We start from the raw sequence: 16,524 nt of genomic DNA on the forward strand, positions 1-16,524 counted from the left end.
CGTCCAGTTTTTGGTCATCATCACAATGTGAAAAAGATGCTGAGGCTAAAGAGTGCAGAGAAGAGCAGCAAAGGGCTAAAACGTAGGAAGAACGGTCGCAGGAATTGGGGATAGCCAGTCTAATGAAAAGAAAGACCAGGGGGGACGTGAGAGTAGTCTTCCAGTATTTGAGGGGTTGCCACAAAGAAGAGGGAGTCAAGCTATTCTCCAAAGCACCCGAAGGCAGGACAAGAAGCAGCGGATGGAAACTCATCAAGGAGAGAAATAGAGAGAAATTCCCTGACAGTGAGAACAATCAATCAGTAGAACAACCTGCCTCCAGATGTTGTGAATGCTCCAATATTGGAAGTTTTTAGGAAGAGATTGGACAGCCATTTCTCTGAAATGGTATGGGGTTTCTTCCCTGAGCAGGGGGTTGGACTAGAAGACCTCCGAGGTCCCTTCCAGTTCTATTCTGATGGATATACCCCCAAGGTTCCTTCCAATTATTATTCTGTTACCCTGGGATGTCAGAGCTATTTAGCCTGGCTGGCCTGGCTTTAAGGCTTTTTTTTTTTTTTGGTTAAGAAAACCAAGCCACTGGATCTAGTTTTCAACGTGGTTTTATTCTGATGAAATGACCCCGTGAACGCCATTTCCCCAGCGTGATTCCAGTTATCTGACTCGGCTTGAGGTGGCCACGGGTTTCTCCCCGGGTGTAGAAGCGGACTGACGACTTTCCGTCGTCGTAAACGTTGATCCTAATTTTCGCAACAAGTTCCGCTGATCAAGCTCTTCCAACATCTTCTGGTAATAGCTATATTCTTTCTTCCAACGGAAGGTTTTTTTCTCTTGGTTCTGGAGAAATCTCCTTTTCATTTGATCAAACAGATTCTCTGCCTTCTTTTTCCTACCTTCAATTTGCTGGGCCTGGAAAATAATAATAATAATAATAATCAATCAGCAAAGGAAGCCAGGGAAGGAAAGCAGAAGCCGGCAAATCAGTCCAGATACACAATCGTTTGGATTCACACATTCAGGGGGGTTTGTTTAGTTTTCAAAACTCCAGGCCACTGTTAACAAAGCAGTTACAAATCTTTTCTAACCTCCCAGGCAGTGTTTTACACGCTTGGACACCTTAAAAAGGGGTAAACTTCAACTCCCAGAATTCCCCAGTCAGCATGGAATTCTGGGAGTTGAAGTCCACCCATCTTAAGCTTGCGAACCATTGCTTCCAGATGTTGCTCGGATTTTTGCAGATCGAATAAGGTAGCCCAAAACTTAGCCGTGGTGTTTGGGAGCCCAAAGTTTTGTGACGTGCTCCATAACTTAAAACGGGCAAAAACAAACCACAGCTTATGTCTGTGTGTCAGTTGGTATGGCAGGGCATGCATATGTTCCGCGTGTGCAGATTAGCATACGTACTCAGCTGCTCTCGTGAGCCCAGCTTCCGGGAGCAATGCTCAAAGTTAAAAGCATGAGAGCAGAGTCCAGTCCCCTCAAAATTTCCCTACCTAATTTCCAGCAGAATTCATTCAGCGCTGGGGGTCATGAAGAGATGTACCCCACTTATCCCTGGAGTTTTGACATCCCGTGGAGGCTCCATTTTGCTAATCAGCGCTTACCTGTATTTCTGGTATGCTCCCGTTCCTGAACCTGCCAGAATTCATGCAAGAGGTTTCAGAAGCGTACCTTAATCTCCTGGATCCGCTGAACGCTCACGTTGTCCTGGATGATCACCTTAGCCAGGTGACTTTTGGGAAGAAACCTCTTCAAAGCAGCTTCGCTACACGTTTGCTGACTGGAAAAGAGCCAGCTGGTTAGAAGGGCAGCGCCAGGCTGTCTTGCCCACAATCCCAAGAGTGACCGTAAAAAAAAAACCAACTGTGAACTTTGGCACAATCAGTTCCCAATTGTTCACCTTCACGGACAGTTGCCAGCTTCTGGAAAAGAATGGAGTGCCCCTCACCACAAAGCCAGCTTGGTGGTCTAACCTTCCCATCGGCCTTCTTGAACGGTGAATTTTACCCACCTTGGAAGGTTAAAAATGTATAAATAGTTTGGCAAGTTTCAGCGATGAAATAGGAGAGATTTAAGTTTTCCTCATGTGGTATAGAAATGTGTGTGTGTGTGTGTGTGTGTGTGTGTGTGTGATATAAATGCAAAAAAGGGGATCACCTGAGCCTGGTGATCCTAAATGTGAGTCGGTTGCCAAGCATCCGAATGTAAATCATGTGGCCACGGGGATGCCGCGACGGTCGTGTGAAAATTGGTTCTAAATCACTTTTTTCACTGCCGTTGTAACTTCGAACAGTCATTAAACGAACGGTTGTAAGTCCAGTTGTTGCAGACACATTCCATTGTTCGACCTTTAACTACTGCTGAAGAACTACGACAGCCGATTCACACACCGTCCTCTAACGGCGTCCAAGCCATGGCGGCAGGAAACAGTATGGCACACATTCCAACAGGCCGGAATGCCACCACAGAGGCAGTTGCCAGCCCAGGCCTGATGCGGGGGAGGGGAGGGGAGGGGAGGGGAGGAGGTCTGCAGTTCTTCAGGTGCAGAGTGCCTTTAGATGCCCGACAAGGCTTGGCTGACTGTTTAAGTCACTATTTCTTGTTTTGGCAATTTTTAAGATATGTGGACTTCAACTCCCAAAATACTCATGGTAGCCATACTGGCTAGGGAATTCTGGGAGTTATAGTCCAGAGGCTACTGTAGCCAAGGTCAAAAAAAAGTCTCATCTAAGTAGCTTTGGTGGCACAATTCATCAATATTCAAAGCTTGGAAACTAAATCTGTGGCGCTGTGGTGTACCTGCTCACCGGAGGAAAGGAGAAAAGGGAGGAGGAGGAGGAGGAGGAAGAAAAGGTGAAGGAGAAAGAGGAGGCGGAGGAGAGGAAGAAGGGGAGAGGAAGAGGAGGAGGAAAAGGTGAAGGAGAAAGAGGAGGTGGAGGAGAGGAAGAAGGGGAGAGGAAGAAGAGGAAAAGGTGAAGGAGAAAGAGGAGGCGGAGGAGAGGAAGAAGGGGAGAGGAAGAGGAGGAAAAGGTGAAGGAGAAAGGAGGCGGAGGAGAGGAAGAAGGGGAGAGGAAGAGGAGGAGGAAAAGGTGAAGGAGAAAGAGGAGGCGGAGGAGAGGAAGAAGGGGAGAGGAAGAGGAGGAGGAAAAGGTGAAGGAGAAAGAGGAGGCGGAGGAGAGGAAGAGGAGGAGGAAAAGGTGAAGGAGAAAGAGGAGGCGGAGGAGAGGAAGAGGAGGAGGAAAAGGTGAAGGAGAAAGAGGAGGCGGAGGAGAGGAAGAGGAGGAGGAAAAGGTGAAGGAGAAAGAGGAGGCGGAGGAGAGGAAGAAGAGGAGGAAAAGGTGAAGGAGAAAGAGGAGGCGGAGGAAAGGAAGAAGGGGAGAGGAAGAGGAGGAGGAAAAGGTGAAGGAGAAAGGGGAGGCGGAGGAGAGGAAGAAGGGGAGAGGAAGAGGAGGAGGAGGAGAAGGAGAGGGAGAAAAAGGAGAGGGGGGAGAAGAGGAAGAAGGGGGAGGAGCGTCCTCCCCCCATGCCCCCCTCGCCCTCCCCCTCCCCACCTGTACAGCACCAGCACTTGATGCTCGCGGGGCTGGAAGAAAGTCACGACGGGCTGGGCTCCTTCCGGCGCCTTCTCCATCGCCCGGGCTCCCGGCGGCTGACTCGGCCGGGCCAAGCGGGCCAAAGCGGTCACAATGGGCTGGCGCGCCCCGGTTGCCGCGGAGACGGCCGGCCGGGCTGCTTCTGCTCCCGAGGCTGCTGCGAGCGCCAGAGAGACGGCGCGGGGCGGGAGGGGGTAAGGCGCGGGGCCGGAGGGGCCGGGAGGGAGCCTCCGGGGGTCAGAGCAGGCTACCTTAATCCGCCGGACGCGCCCAACAGCCTCCTTCACCCGCTGGGTCGAGTGGCCTGCCTCCTCTCTCCCACCCACCCACCCACCCCCACCGCACAGCTGCCCATCCTGGTGGGAGAGGGATGCCTGCCTACCTGCCACTGGGAAAAGGACACACACACACACACACACACACACCATCACGCCCGCCCAGGGGTGTCGGAACACAGTTCCCAATATCCCCAGCCAGCATGGCCAAGGACGATGGGTTGAGGAGTCCGCCACCAAGAAAGCTCCCCTTTCTCCCTATTCGGGAGGGGAGAAACCGTGGGACCGGACCAGAGGCACCCAGGGCAAAGAGGATGACGGGCAAAGGAGCTACATCCTGGTTAGACCAGCGTTTCCCAACCTTAGGAACTTGAAGATGCGTGGACTTCAACTCCCAGAATTCCCCAGCCAGCATAGCTGGCTGGGGAATTCTGGGAGTTGAATTCCACGCATCTTCAAGTTCCTAAGGTTGGGAAACGCTGGGTTAGACGATGCTGATCCTGGCTGGTGCCTCCCAGATCTTGCAGCTGGAGGCAGAGCTGGACCAAGGATCTCAATTTCAGGATTCGGCCCAGAATTACACACACACACACACACACACACACACACACACACGCACACATGCACCATGCCTTCTTGTTTTCATCCATACCTTGCACAACAAGCCATAACAGGAGCTGATCCCACAGGGCCATGGTGCATAAAAACTAAGAATGCAACACGGAGGCAACAACAGCGAGCAAGTGCCCTCAGGGCCAGCAACACTTTCCCCCACTTAGAACGACGTTTTCCAACCTTGGCTAACTCCTCCAAGATGTCTAGGCTTCAACACCCAGAATGCCCCACATCATTGACCCCACCCGTCTTTCTTCCTAGGTACCCTTCGCCAATTTTCACGCCACTGGGCAGACAAAGACAAGTGAAGGTTCTCTGGGAAGGCACCTTTGCAAAGGTAAGGGTTTTCAAAAAGGGGGCGGGCTCTGTCTGGGATGCCCAGGCTAAAAAACGTCCCATTGGCTGAGACCCAGACTGAAAAAAAAGGCATCTGTCTAAAGCATGGGTCTTCAAACTCGGCCCTTTTATGACTCATGGACTTCAACTCCCAGAATTTCTCAGCCAGGCATGCTGGCTGAGGAATTCTGGGAGTTGAAGTCCATGAGTCATAAAAGGGCCGAGTTTGAAGACCCCTGGTCTAAAGGAAATAAATAAAAATATGTTGAGGGAAAAAATAAAGATTTCTGCCCTGGTGCCTGGTCCATGGGCATCTCAAAGCTGTAACAGTATGTAACTCTATATAGATGAGGTTGAGAACCACTGGCAGAATGTATTTCCCTCAGACAGACACATATCATAGGATCCTAGGGCTGGAAGGGACCCTAGAGGTCTTCTAGTCCAACCCTCTGCTCAGGCAGGAAACCCTACACTATTTCAGATGAATGGTTGTCCAGTCTCTTCTTAAAAATCTCCAGAGATCTGCCATTACACTGGTTAATTGCTCTCACTGTTAAGGAGCCTTATACTACACATACACATATACATACACACTCATACTTCCAAGTCATAACGGCCCTGAAAAAAAAAAGATTCACGCTTATGACCATTGTAGCCTCCCCGTGGTCATGTAGTGATTCACATTCAGATGCTTTAACAGCTGTCACATATTTTATGACAGTTGCAATGTCCTGGAGTCACGTGATCCCCTTTTGCGACCAACTGACATTTTTATTATACATTTTTATCCTTCCAAGGTGGGCAAAATTAACTGTTCAGGGGAAAACAAAGAAATATCCTTGGGTATGTCCAGGTTTTTTTTTGTCATAGAACGCTCAGAACGGAGTTCCGGCACCTTTTCTGGATGGAACCTTGTAGGGTAGGCAAGGCAGGTTGTATGACATGTGTGAGTTCCGGCACCTTTTTCTTTTACAAAAAAAGCACTGGGTATGTCAAATGTGTTTTTTTCCATTCCTTCCTTGCTTCGACTTTATTGGAAGACGACCCTTATGATGTCCCAGGAGCAAAAGCATCCCAGCTCCATTTGATTGGGGACTTCAGTAGATGCTGCTGGACTTTATCCCAGAACGGATGTGACGTGCAGGTACCGGCCAGGTGGTCTCGTAAGACAAGGCTCTCTTCCCCCCAGTAATAGGAGTTGTGTTCCCACCATGCACATATCCTTTGAGTAGTCAGGATAAGGAAGTAACTTACATGGCAAAATGAATTCTCTAAGCTGTTTGGTTTGCCAATTTTCCTTCCCACCGTGAAAGCAAATCCTGGCAACAAATGAATCCACCGCACCATATAAATCCTGCAGAAAGCAGAAAATTAGATAAATTGATCTCCAGCATGTCCCTTCTGGTCTTAACAATTCCTGGATGGATTAATCACCTGTCTTTCGGATGGGCAATCAACCAACCCTTCAGCTTCTAAAGTTTTAAATTGGAAATCACACAATTTGCAGCACGGATTGAAAAGACAGACACATACATAGCATGTTTAGCATATACATGCTAAACTCGACAGGGTGAGGAAAATTATATAAATGTGCAGCAAACCAATTACAGTATGGCTTACTGTGATGTGGCAACCAACAGATAGTCCTCAACATACAAAGGGCTACAAAGAGGAGGAGGAGGAGGAGGAGGAGGAGGAGGAGGAGGAGGAGGAGGAGGAGGAGGAGGAGGAGGAGGAGGAAGAGGAGGAGGAGGAGGAGGAGGGTGGGGTTCTTGGTGCTGAGTTGGCTCGTTTTCTTGCAGATGTTCCATGACCCAAACTAGATAACATCATCACTAGCTCTAATGATGTTACCTAGTTTGGGTCATGAAATATCTGCAAGAAAATAACCCAGCTCAGAGAGTACCAAAGACCCCACCCTCCTCCTCCTCCTCCTCTCTGTAAACCCCATTCCCTTCTAGCACTGATGAGGTTATCTAGTTTGGGTAAGGAAGCGTCTCCAAGGAAACAAGCAAAGCTCAGAGAGGACCAAAGGCCCAGCGGCAGTCATGCTTCTTTCCACCGATGGTTGAGAATTCCCCTTCCCTTCTTCCTCTCTTTTTTTCCTCAGCTCATCACTGAAGCGAAAATGATGTCTTCCACTGAAACGGACATCTAAAGCTCGCCTTAATGAATGCAGCTTTTGGCGCCCTGCCCATCCTTTTTAGGAACCCGTCGATCTACGGCTTATCCCGGATCACCAACAGCCTTTTCATCAGCAATGGAGAGGCTGCCAACAACAAACTTTTCCTCTATGCGAACCGCATCACCACCATAATTAACGCCACGGTGGAGGTGGTCAGCACCTATTTCCCAGACATTTACTATGTCCACGTCCCTGTCCTGGACTGCCCCACCGCTCGAATTTATGACTTCTTTGACCCTGTAGCTGATAAGATCAACGCCGTGGAACAGAACCAGGGCCGGACCCTGGTGCACTGCGCAGCGGGCATCAGCCGCTCGGCTGCCCTCTGCATCGCCTATTTGATGAAATATCACTCCATGTCTCTGTCGAACGCCCATGCCTGGGTGAAGTCCTGCCGGCCCGTTATCCGCCCAAATCTTGGTTTCTGGGAACAGCTGATCGAATACGAGTATAACCTCTTTGGGAAAAACAGCGTCAAGATGGTCCAGTCTCCTTTGGGTCTGATTCCTGACCTCTACGAAAACGAGGTCAGATTCATGATAGCCCTGTGAGAGAGCCAGCATGGGTGCGCGCCAGCCAAGGCGTGTTTGCCTTCATGGAGCCAAGCCCCGATCGAAATAAATCCATGCACAACACAAAGCGGGGCTTGGCAACCACCTTGGCCCTGAAGGATCTTCTGCTTTTTTTTTCTTTTCCGTAAATAAAAACAACGGATATTGGAAGGAAAAAAAAATATTTGACACCATTAGATTTGCTCTTTCTTTACTTTGGGCTCCGGAATAAATCCTGCAGCAAAAGTCTTGGCTGTTTGGATCGATGTGGCTTCTTGGTGGGTTAGGGGTTCAACAGAGCAGCCTGTGGTAGCCATAGACCTTTGGCCGAGAAAAATCCCTTTTATGAACTTTTGCTGCGTTTTCTCCAGCCGTGTTAGGATAACTGCAGGCAGACTTTCTAACGCCTAAATTCCTTCCCTGCTTAGAAGGAAATATGTCCGACTTTCCCATTCAGCCTTCTGGCTGCTTTAATATAAAGGATCCTCCAATAATAATTCATTGACTTGGGCATGTAGCAGTTTGGTGTTATTAAATATTTCAACTTAAATGTATTAGACTGCTTGTGTTTAATGGTTCACTTTGACCAACAGCTCTCCCATCCCTCTTTATGGTACTTTTGAGCAGACCACCATTTTTCCCTGCTGGGCTGGGAGTGATGGTGGAGGGGCTATTCAAGAGATTGTCCAACAATCAAAGAGACTGTTCTTAGCTTTCTCGCTTTGACAAGACACACCAGCACTGCTGATTGCAGAAAAGTCCCAGGTTTATTTTTAAGACTAAGGAAAACTTCAAAACCTCAAAATTTAGAGCAGTGTTTTTCACTGGCTTCTTTAAGATGCAGAGATTTCAAATCCCAGAATTCCCTAGTCAGGGAATTCCGGTCACTTTAAATAACGTGTAAGATGTGTACTTCTTCGTTTAGCCACAAGCTTGTATTTATTTGAGAGTCACGATGAAGATATTAAGCAGCAGTTATCTCTCAACTAGGAAGTAATTCATCTACTTCTTATTTTATCTTGGCGCTGACCTGTTTAAAAGGCCGGCAGAGTCAGATTTTTTTTAAAAAAAGGGAGAACTAGGAAAAATAAACAAAAAAATCCCAAACTTTCAGTGTTACAAAACCAACGGATGGTTTCCAATAACTTTTTGACCTGCATTAGCCTGTGGTGCAAAATCCATCCAATGCTGGCTTATTCCTAGCTTGGTGGAATGTGGCAACGTCGCCTTGGGATCTAAGGTTGCCCAGTATGATTAACACAATGCCTTCCCCTCTTTTACCCTCCAATACAATATAAAAACTTCAAGCCAGCCAATGATTTCTTCCAGCAGAGAAAAAGTCACAATGCCGGCTGATGTTTGCAGCTCCAGCGGCTGATCGGCGGAAAGCCAGGCCCCGTTTTGCCTTGGATGCCAGCATTTTTTTTTAAAAGTGACAACCATAAAAGCTCCAATCACACACAAAAGAAACAACATTTTCTTTCAGAGGGCCTGGATTGCTCAACACTGAAATGCTGCCAAAGGATGCTTCCCCCCACCCATCCCTGTTTTTTCTTGTTTTGCAACCTTCCTGTCTGTTTTTCATTTCCATAGGCTGGATCACATGCGTATTATCCAGCCTGCTTGCAAAAGCTTCTGCTTCTGGCTATTCCAGGCTGCTTAAAATGCTAGTCGGTCGTTGCTACAGCAACCAGCAGCTCTGGAAAAGGACCGTTGTTTGTCCGCACCGTGCAAAAAGCAAATTCCCCCCCCCAAGCCTTATTTTCTCCTTTTCCCGGAAAGTCATTCCTTTCCCAAAACAGTTTCTCTCGGCTGTCACTCTTTTTCAGGGGCTAGCGGCGCGTCATATTCCCAGTCCTCCCTTTTCCTCCCGGTCATCCAAGGACATCAGGCACAAATAAAGACAAAAATAGAGCTTTATTTTGAGACAAACACGAGCCGAGCCGAGCTGCTAACAAGCTGCCTGGTGCTTTATTGTCTGGGAAGGGCTTGAACCTCCTTCAAACTCTTCTGGCTCTGACGTGCAGCCTTACTTGAAACCCCCTTCCCACTGGATAGATAAGCCATCGTGGAGTTGTTTTGTGACCGTCACAAAACCAATCTCTGCCTTTGCAAGGCCTGGCCATCAAAGAAGGGACAAAGGATCACTCTACGGGAAGATGCGATTCTGGAAAAATCCCAGCCCAGGGATGACAAATGTCCCAGTTTTATCAGGAGATCCACCAAGTATTGGTTAATTCAGAAAAGAGGGAGCGAGTAGCCCAGATCTGAACTTTGATAACTTCGAATCCATGGCGGCGTTTCTCAACCTCGGCCGCTGGAAGATGGGCGACTTCAACTCCATTTATTGAAGGTTTGTCTTGGGTGCCGGCAACTTCTGGTGTCTCTGCAACCTGCAGGATTCTCACTTGGTGCCACCCAGCACGACTCCGGATCGTACTGGGATGATTCAGCGGCAAAACGCCTAAGTTTTAAGCCGCAATTCTCCACTTAATTTGGCAGGAAAAACAAGCGCAAGAGAGCGGAGTTAAAAGCCTGCGGCTCGACCTTCCTATCTGGCCCTTTGCACCCCACTTAACTCCCCCCTTAGCAAAAAGGGGCCCAAATCGCCTTCTTAACGCAACAGCCCTTCAAAGGCAAAGCGGCGATCCACTTCAAAATTACAGGTTCCCCCCCCCACCTCCCTTCTCCAGAATAATAGCTTAGAATAGTCCTGGCGCCTTGTGCGGATCCCAAGTTGTGTCCTTCTGATGTGTTGGAATTTCAGTTGAATCCCCCAGGAATCCTTAGGAAATGGGGCAGTATCAAAATAAATAAATAAACCGTAAACAAACTCTGCAAATGATTCACTAAATCTGTAGGACCTCTTATTAAGCAGCGCTTCTCAACGGTGATTTGGGAAGACAGTAAAGCAGGAATCTCCTCACTTTAAAAAGAAAACCCCAGAAACAAAGCTAAAACTTTCTGGCATCTTGTATATTTGTGAAAAATCAGAATTCCCACCTGTGCTGGGCAGGCAAAAGTATTCCTAAAAACTGTTTACTGTAGTTCTTGCCCAGAATTACAAAAACAACAGGGACCTCTTTAGAGAAAAAAAGCTTCCTTCTCAATGGCTTACATAGACAATCTTAGATGGCTTAGGGTAAGCCCTCCAGTGGTTTGGACTCAAAAGATGTGGTACAACCCCACTTTTGAGGTTTCCAAGCCATAATCTATGGCTCTGCTTGTTGTGCCTATTCAGCCTACAGTGGTTGACTCAACGCAAAATAGGCTTGCGCAAATGCAGGCTGTTGTTTCCCGATCCTGACCACCAACAGGATTTACAGGAGACTCCAAGCCCAGGAGAAAGAGTTTATGAGCTCAAAGTCCGAAAGGCAGCTATTCCAGCCGATTCTCACCCCCTTACTCGTTTCTGGCTGGGCCCGCCCGCGAGCGCCAGCAAGCGGCGATACGCTCAGAGTGATGGTACATGAGGACGCCCAGAAGAGTCAGGGCGATGCCCGCGTAGCTAAGCAAAGTCAGATGGCTTCCGAAAAGCCAATGGGAGAGAAGCAGGTTTCCCACCACGTTGAAGTTCCCCAGAACGTGGATGGTGAGGGCGGAGGTCAGTGAGAGGATGCAGAAGCTGGCCAGGTTGTAAAGGACGGAGCCCAGGCAGCTGAGCAGCACGCAGGTCCAAAGGCTGGCCTTGTAGGCTAGCAGGCCCTCCCAGGCTGAACCCACCTCCATGCCCAGCGCGGCCACAAAGAGGAGGCAGAAGCTGGGCAGCGAAGTCAGGCACAGGAGCGTCAAGGAATCCAGGTGCTCTTCCTGCAAGAGGGTACCTGTGGGGCAGACAAGGGGTTCAGCAAAGCTTCAGGGAAAGGAAGTGCCAACCGTTCCGTTGGTAAATAAATGCAGCAAAAGAAACTCCTGGGACATTTTTTTTTAACCAAGAATATCACTTTACTGATAATTCCACAGTAGGCACAGAAGTAGCAAAGCCAGTTCTAAAGTTTTTGCGTGAAAACCAGCATTGGTAAAATCCCCCTTTTTACCTCTCTGTGTGTGTGCGTGTATGGATGGATGGATGGATGGATAGGCAGAGAGCAAGATGCTTAGCAAATCAACCGTAGAACAATGTTTCTCAGCCTTGGCCATTTGAAGCCGTGAATGCTGCAACCCTGGACGTTTTTAAGAAGAGACTGGACAGCCCTTTGTCAAAAATGGTATAGGGTTTCCTGCCTGAGCAGGGGGTTGGACTAGATGACCTCCAAGGTCCCTGCCAACTTTATTATTATTATAAAACTTTTATTCATAAAACGTGAAACTCAGTCAACTGAACACTCATATTGACTGGCACTAATGGTTGACATGGGTTGCTGCCAGCATCCTAGGTAATCAACCAGGTAATAATAATAATAATAATAATAATAATAATAATAATAATAATAATAATAATAATAACAACAACAACTATTATTATTGTTTTGTTGTTGTTGTTATTATTATTATTATTATTATTATTATTATTATTATTGTTGTTGTTATTATTATTATTATTATTATTATTATTATTATTATTATTATTATTAAGCAGTGGACTTCAGCTCCCAGAATTCCCCAGCTGGGGGAATTCTGGGGGGCAGGGGGTTTGACGCCCACCCATCTTCGCAGGGCCACTTTTGAGGAAGCCTGCCCGAATAAGCTCCGTGCCTCACTTACTTTGCTGAATGGACTTCAGGCCTCGCAGGAAAGTGGCAGCGAAGAGGAAGCAGCATCCAGCTTGATTGAAGTGGGCCTCTCTCACGATGCTCAGGGAGGCCCCCAAGCAAATGGGGCCCATGGCCGCGTACTGCAGCGGGTGGTGGCGCTTGCCCAGCAGAAGCTCCGAGAGCGCCAGGGTGAAGAGCGGGGTGGTGGTGTAGACCATCTGGGCAAAATCCAGCTGGACGTGGTTGAGCCCCAGATTCCCAAACGCCACGCTGGCACAGAAGGTCAGGCTCAGCAGGAAAACCCGGAGCCGGGCTTTGGGTTGGAGGGCCGGAGGGCTGGACCCCCTGGCCTGCAGCCTGGCGAGGGGCCTGCCCACCACCACAGCTGTCAGCATGTGCAAGGAGGAGAGCAAGACCGGGTAGCGGAAATTGTGGATGGCGAAGATCCACTTATTCAGGCTGGACATGGTGGAGCCCGTGGCCAGCCACGTCAGGACGGTGGCCACCAAGGGCAGGGTGTGGTGCCACCGGGAAAGCAGCCTCCGCCCCCAGGGCTGCCCGGGGTCTTGCTTCCAGGGCGAGATCAACCAAGCTTCGGGGCTGGCCGAGCCCATCACGGCATCGTGCTTCTTCCCCGCCGGCAGGCACATTGGGGATGGCAACGCTGGCACGGGCAGAGGTGAGTTCCTTTGCAACAGGACGAAGTCTGGAGAGCCCACTGAGGGTCTTTCCCCCCCACACACACCCCGGTCTGCAGCGTCCTTTCCTAGCCAAGGAGGGCTTCTCGGCTGCACCTTCTTCAGAGCTGCTCTGCCAGATCCTTCGGTGGAGGTGCTGCTGCTTCCGAGGGATCCTTCCTCTCGCCTCCTTCCTCTCCGTCCCTCCCTGTGAGTCACCGGGATCAGATTTCCTTGCCTTGCCTTGCGGTCTTCTCCCAGGCCGTCTAGAACATGCTGGGAACTCCCAGGGTGTTTGGGGTCTTGGAGACAAACAGGCTCCTCAAACGGCCAGGGCAGCCGCAGATCTCCTCATTCAGCTCTGGAGACCCTTCGGAAACAGCCCGGAATAAGCCCTCTTCTCCCCTGGTGCTGCAGCTGGGTTGCCTTCCAGCTTTCGTTGGCAAGCCCAGGCCTCACTCCCCTCCTGCAGCCGGCCGGCTTGGCCTCAGCCACGTGCGGGAAGCGAGACAAAGTTTGGGCTGGCAGAAAGCTCCACCTTGGGGAGTGAATCAAGAGGGGACACCCTCAACCGGGAGGCCAGTCCTGTGCCGAAGCCAAGTGGAGGTTGGGGTCTGGCCAGGCCAGCTCATCAAAGGCTTGTAGCTGTGGAAATAATAATAATAATAATGCAGACAGTAATGAGAAGGGAAAACCTGAGTCAAGATGTACCTAAACATCCAGTTGTCGTAGAAACCCAGCCAGCACCGAGAGACCATGTGTCACTATCCAAGTTTAGTTTGTTACAAGGAGAAGCCACGCAGCAGGGCAACACCCGTCCTTCCTCACTGTTTCTTCCCCTCCCTCCCTCCCTCCCTCCCCTCGATTGCTTAGGATGATAACTTCAAATTGTCTTTGTGCTCTGTTCCCCATCAATGTCCACGTTCTTGTGATATTTTCTGTCTTTAGACCTGCACAAACCCTCATGATTCGGTGGAAGAGGGCTGCCATTCAGCCAAGACTCATCATCGACGTTACTTATAATCTGTTCGTTAAACCTGTTGACCTATTCGGGAAACGGCAAAAATGAAATTGCAATTCGCAGCTAGCTATTCATTCATCCTGAAGACCTTCTCGGCTCTATTCCGCTCTTCAGAGGGATAGGGGTAGGATTTTGTGGCTGCCTAAGCGTCTCCTAGCTTTTTAATGAAGGAATGAAATGGAAAATACAGGAGGAGAATGGATGGACGGGAGGAAGGAAGGAAGGAAAATAAAGCATGAAGGCAAGAAACAAGAAGGGGAGGGAGGAAGGAAGGAAGGAAGGAAGGAAGGAAGGAAGGAAGGAAGGAAGGAAGGGAGGAAGGAGGGACGGAGGGAGGGAGGGAGGAAGGAAGGAGGGAGGGAGGGAGGGAGGGAGGAAGGAAGGAAGGAAGGAAGGAAGGAGGGAGGGAGGAAGAAAGGAGGAAGGAAGAAAGGAAGGAGGGAGGGAGGGAGGGAGGGAGGAAGGAGGGAACGAAGAAAGGAGGGAGGGAGGAAAATAAAGCAAGAAAGCAAGAAACAAGAAGGGAAGGAATGAGGGAGGGAGGGAGGGAGGGAGGGAGGAAGGAAGGAAGGAAGGAAGGAAGGAGGAACCCACAGAGCAGCAGATTTCCCACCAGTGCGAAAACGGGGGGGGGTCGCGTTTACCTGCTTTGCTCCGCTTCTCTGGACGGTTTCCTCTTTCCCAGCTCCAGCAATTCAAGAGAAGCCCACCTGGCTGTTCCAGGTGGTGAGACCAAATTCAGCCGGGTGCTTCAGGAGGGCCCCTTGCTGGAGAGGCTGACTCAGCCGCTGGAAAAGGCCCAACCTGGTCCCACTGGGTAGGGCTCCCCCCCCCAGCCCCCAACTGCCTCCTGCCTGAGGATTCTTCAGGACCGGCCTCCGTCTGCAGCTTCCCCCAAAGCCCTCAGCCCTCCATGGAGATGGGAAAGCGAGGAGGGGAGGCGTGTCTGCACCCAGCAAGGAAACTCCAACTCAGAGGAAGAAGGTGGGGTGTTTTTTCCCCCTTCCCTCTGCACGAGAGATTTCTACTTGCCAAGAATTACTAGTCCGCCTAATCCCATCTTGTGTGTGTGTGTGTGTGTGTGTGGAAACGAAACAAACAGCCAAACAAAAGCGATCGAGCTGGTTTTCCTTTCCATTAGCACAAGGGCTGGTGAGTCACTGACAAGCTGATGCCCATAACTCTGCCTCACAAAAGGCAGGGCCCAGGAAAAAGCCACAACTCTGGCATCCGTTATCTTCCGCACAGACCTCCCGGCCCCTCTGCCATTGTCTTGCCAGAAAACCAGCCGCGCAAAGAGGAATTGCTGAAGGCTCCCAGTTTGCTCTGCTCCGAAAAATGGCTTCCAGGAGGAAGTGGCCAGAAAGGCAGCTCTGAGAACCGTTATCCTGAATAATGTTGGGATGGGAGAAGCCCACAGTCTTTCTTCCCAAACCCTACGGCTGAATCATAGCCTCCTTTAATGCTTAAATTACTGTTTTCCTTACCCTGGGGGAGCGTTCTCGTCTGGAAAGCTAGATTGGTGCAATTTTCTTCGGTAAAATGCTTGATTTAAGAAAACCAAACCAAACCCGGAAATGTGCATTTTATTATGTGCTTATCTGACTCACTCATTTACCTCTGTTTACTCTCCTGCTCAAGCAGCGGGTTGGACTGGATGACCTCCATGGTCCCTTCCAACTCTGTTATTCTATGTCGATGTCTGCTCTATTCCCTTTGTCTGACTTTTGGAAGAGTTACTGTGTTTTCTTATCTCAATGCCTGTGCTATTAACTTCCCCAGGCAAGGGCTGAGTCCCCAAAGGGAAGGATGCATTTTGCAATGTAAATAAATAACACCCCCCCATCATCTCTCCTTTAAAAACAAAAAAACTTTACTTTTGAAGGTGCCTCCATCACTGGTAACCCAGATGCAAATTCTCAGTCAATTTCTGAGCATCCTCGGGTGCACTTTAACTGTTAACTCCTTGTTCACTTCTGACCCAGATTGTGTGCATATTCTCTGCCCTGCAAACTTCTGACGCCACTTCCCTTTCGCAACATTTGTTCCGAGCCCAATTCGTCCTTTTTCCCCCATTCTCAATCGGGATTTTTTTTTCCCAATTTTTCACCTGAGTTACTCAGTCCTTATTCAGCCCAGTGGTTCCACACTCAGCAACTTTTGAAATGGGGGGGGGGGGCTTTCATTCTCGGAATCCCCCTCGATCTTAAAGTCCCTGAGGTTCAGATTTGGTGCCTTGGCACTTATCCCTTCGGCTTGGCCCTTCTCTGATTTTAGGGGGGCTGATTATGTTAGAGGTGGCAGAGCAGATTGCTTTTACCTCTGGAAGGTGGGTGGTTTTCGAGCTACTCCAGTGGGGAGAAACAGGATGGGGTGGAAGGAGAGACAGCAGGAGGAGGAGGAGGAGGAGGAGGAGGAGGAGGAGGAAGAGGAGAACTGTTGGGTCCTTGCTGCTCTCTTAAGCTTGATTGTTTTCTTGCAGACCTTTCATTACCAAAGTAGGCAACATCATCAGTGCTAGAAGGCAGAGGAGGGGGGGAGAGGAGCAGCAGGAGGAGAAAAGGAGCAGGAAGAGGA

The 16,524-nt window shown here is 49.6% G+C and overlaps 2 protein-coding genes across 3 annotated transcripts; one reads left to right on the forward strand and one right to left on the reverse strand.

Annotated features, from left to right (window-relative positions):
• Positions 1-1,670: 1,670 nt before the first annotated feature.
• SLC35E4 (solute carrier family 35 member E4) lies at positions 1,671-13,736 on the reverse strand. 2 transcript variants are annotated; one of them, XM_083373335.1, is made up of 3 exons: positions 12,260-13,736; positions 10,954-11,379; positions 1,671-1,780 (listed from the first exon to the last, which is right to left on the reverse strand). In XM_083373335.1, the coding sequence occupies exons 1-2, from the start codon at positions 12,897-12,899 to the stop codon at positions 10,958-10,960; spliced, it is 1,062 nt and encodes a 353-aa protein (XP_083229461.1). In that variant the 5' UTR covers positions 12,900-13,736; the 3' UTR covers positions 1,671-1,780; positions 10,954-10,957. The 2 variants fall into 2 exon arrangements, with proteins under 2 accessions (XP_083229461.1, XP_083229460.1); XM_083373334.1 differs by lacking the exon at positions 1,671-1,780 and having other exon boundaries at positions 9,491-11,379.
• On the forward strand, positions 5,930-8,061 carry DUSP18 (dual specificity phosphatase 18). The gene is made up of 2 exons (XM_083373935.1): positions 5,930-5,963; positions 6,930-8,061. The coding sequence occupies exon 2, from the start codon at positions 6,989-6,991 to the stop codon at positions 7,553-7,555; it is 567 nt and encodes a 188-aa protein (XP_083230061.1). The 5' UTR covers positions 5,930-5,963; positions 6,930-6,988; the 3' UTR covers positions 7,556-8,061.
• Positions 13,737-16,524: the final 2,788 nt, after the last annotated feature.

This window comes from Vipera ursinii (genome assembly GCF_947247035.1).
Source record: "Vipera ursinii genome assembly, chromosome: 14".
NCBI classification, from domain to species: domain Eukaryota; kingdom Metazoa; phylum Chordata; class Lepidosauria; order Squamata; family Viperidae; genus Vipera; species Vipera ursinii.

Coding starts and splice junctions, on each gene's coding strand:
- SLC35E4 (XM_083373335.1), bottom strand. CDS start 12,899: ATGTGCCTGCCGGCGGGGAAGAAGCACGATGCCGTGATGGGCTCGGCC. Junction 11,380..12,259: donor CCTGAAGTCCATTCAGCAAA/GTAAGTGAGGCA, acceptor TCTGCCCCACAG/GTACCCTCTTGCAGGAAGAG.
- DUSP18 (XM_083373935.1), top strand. CDS start 6,989: ATGAATGCAGCTTTTGGCGCCCTGCCCATCCTTTTTAGGAACCCGTCG.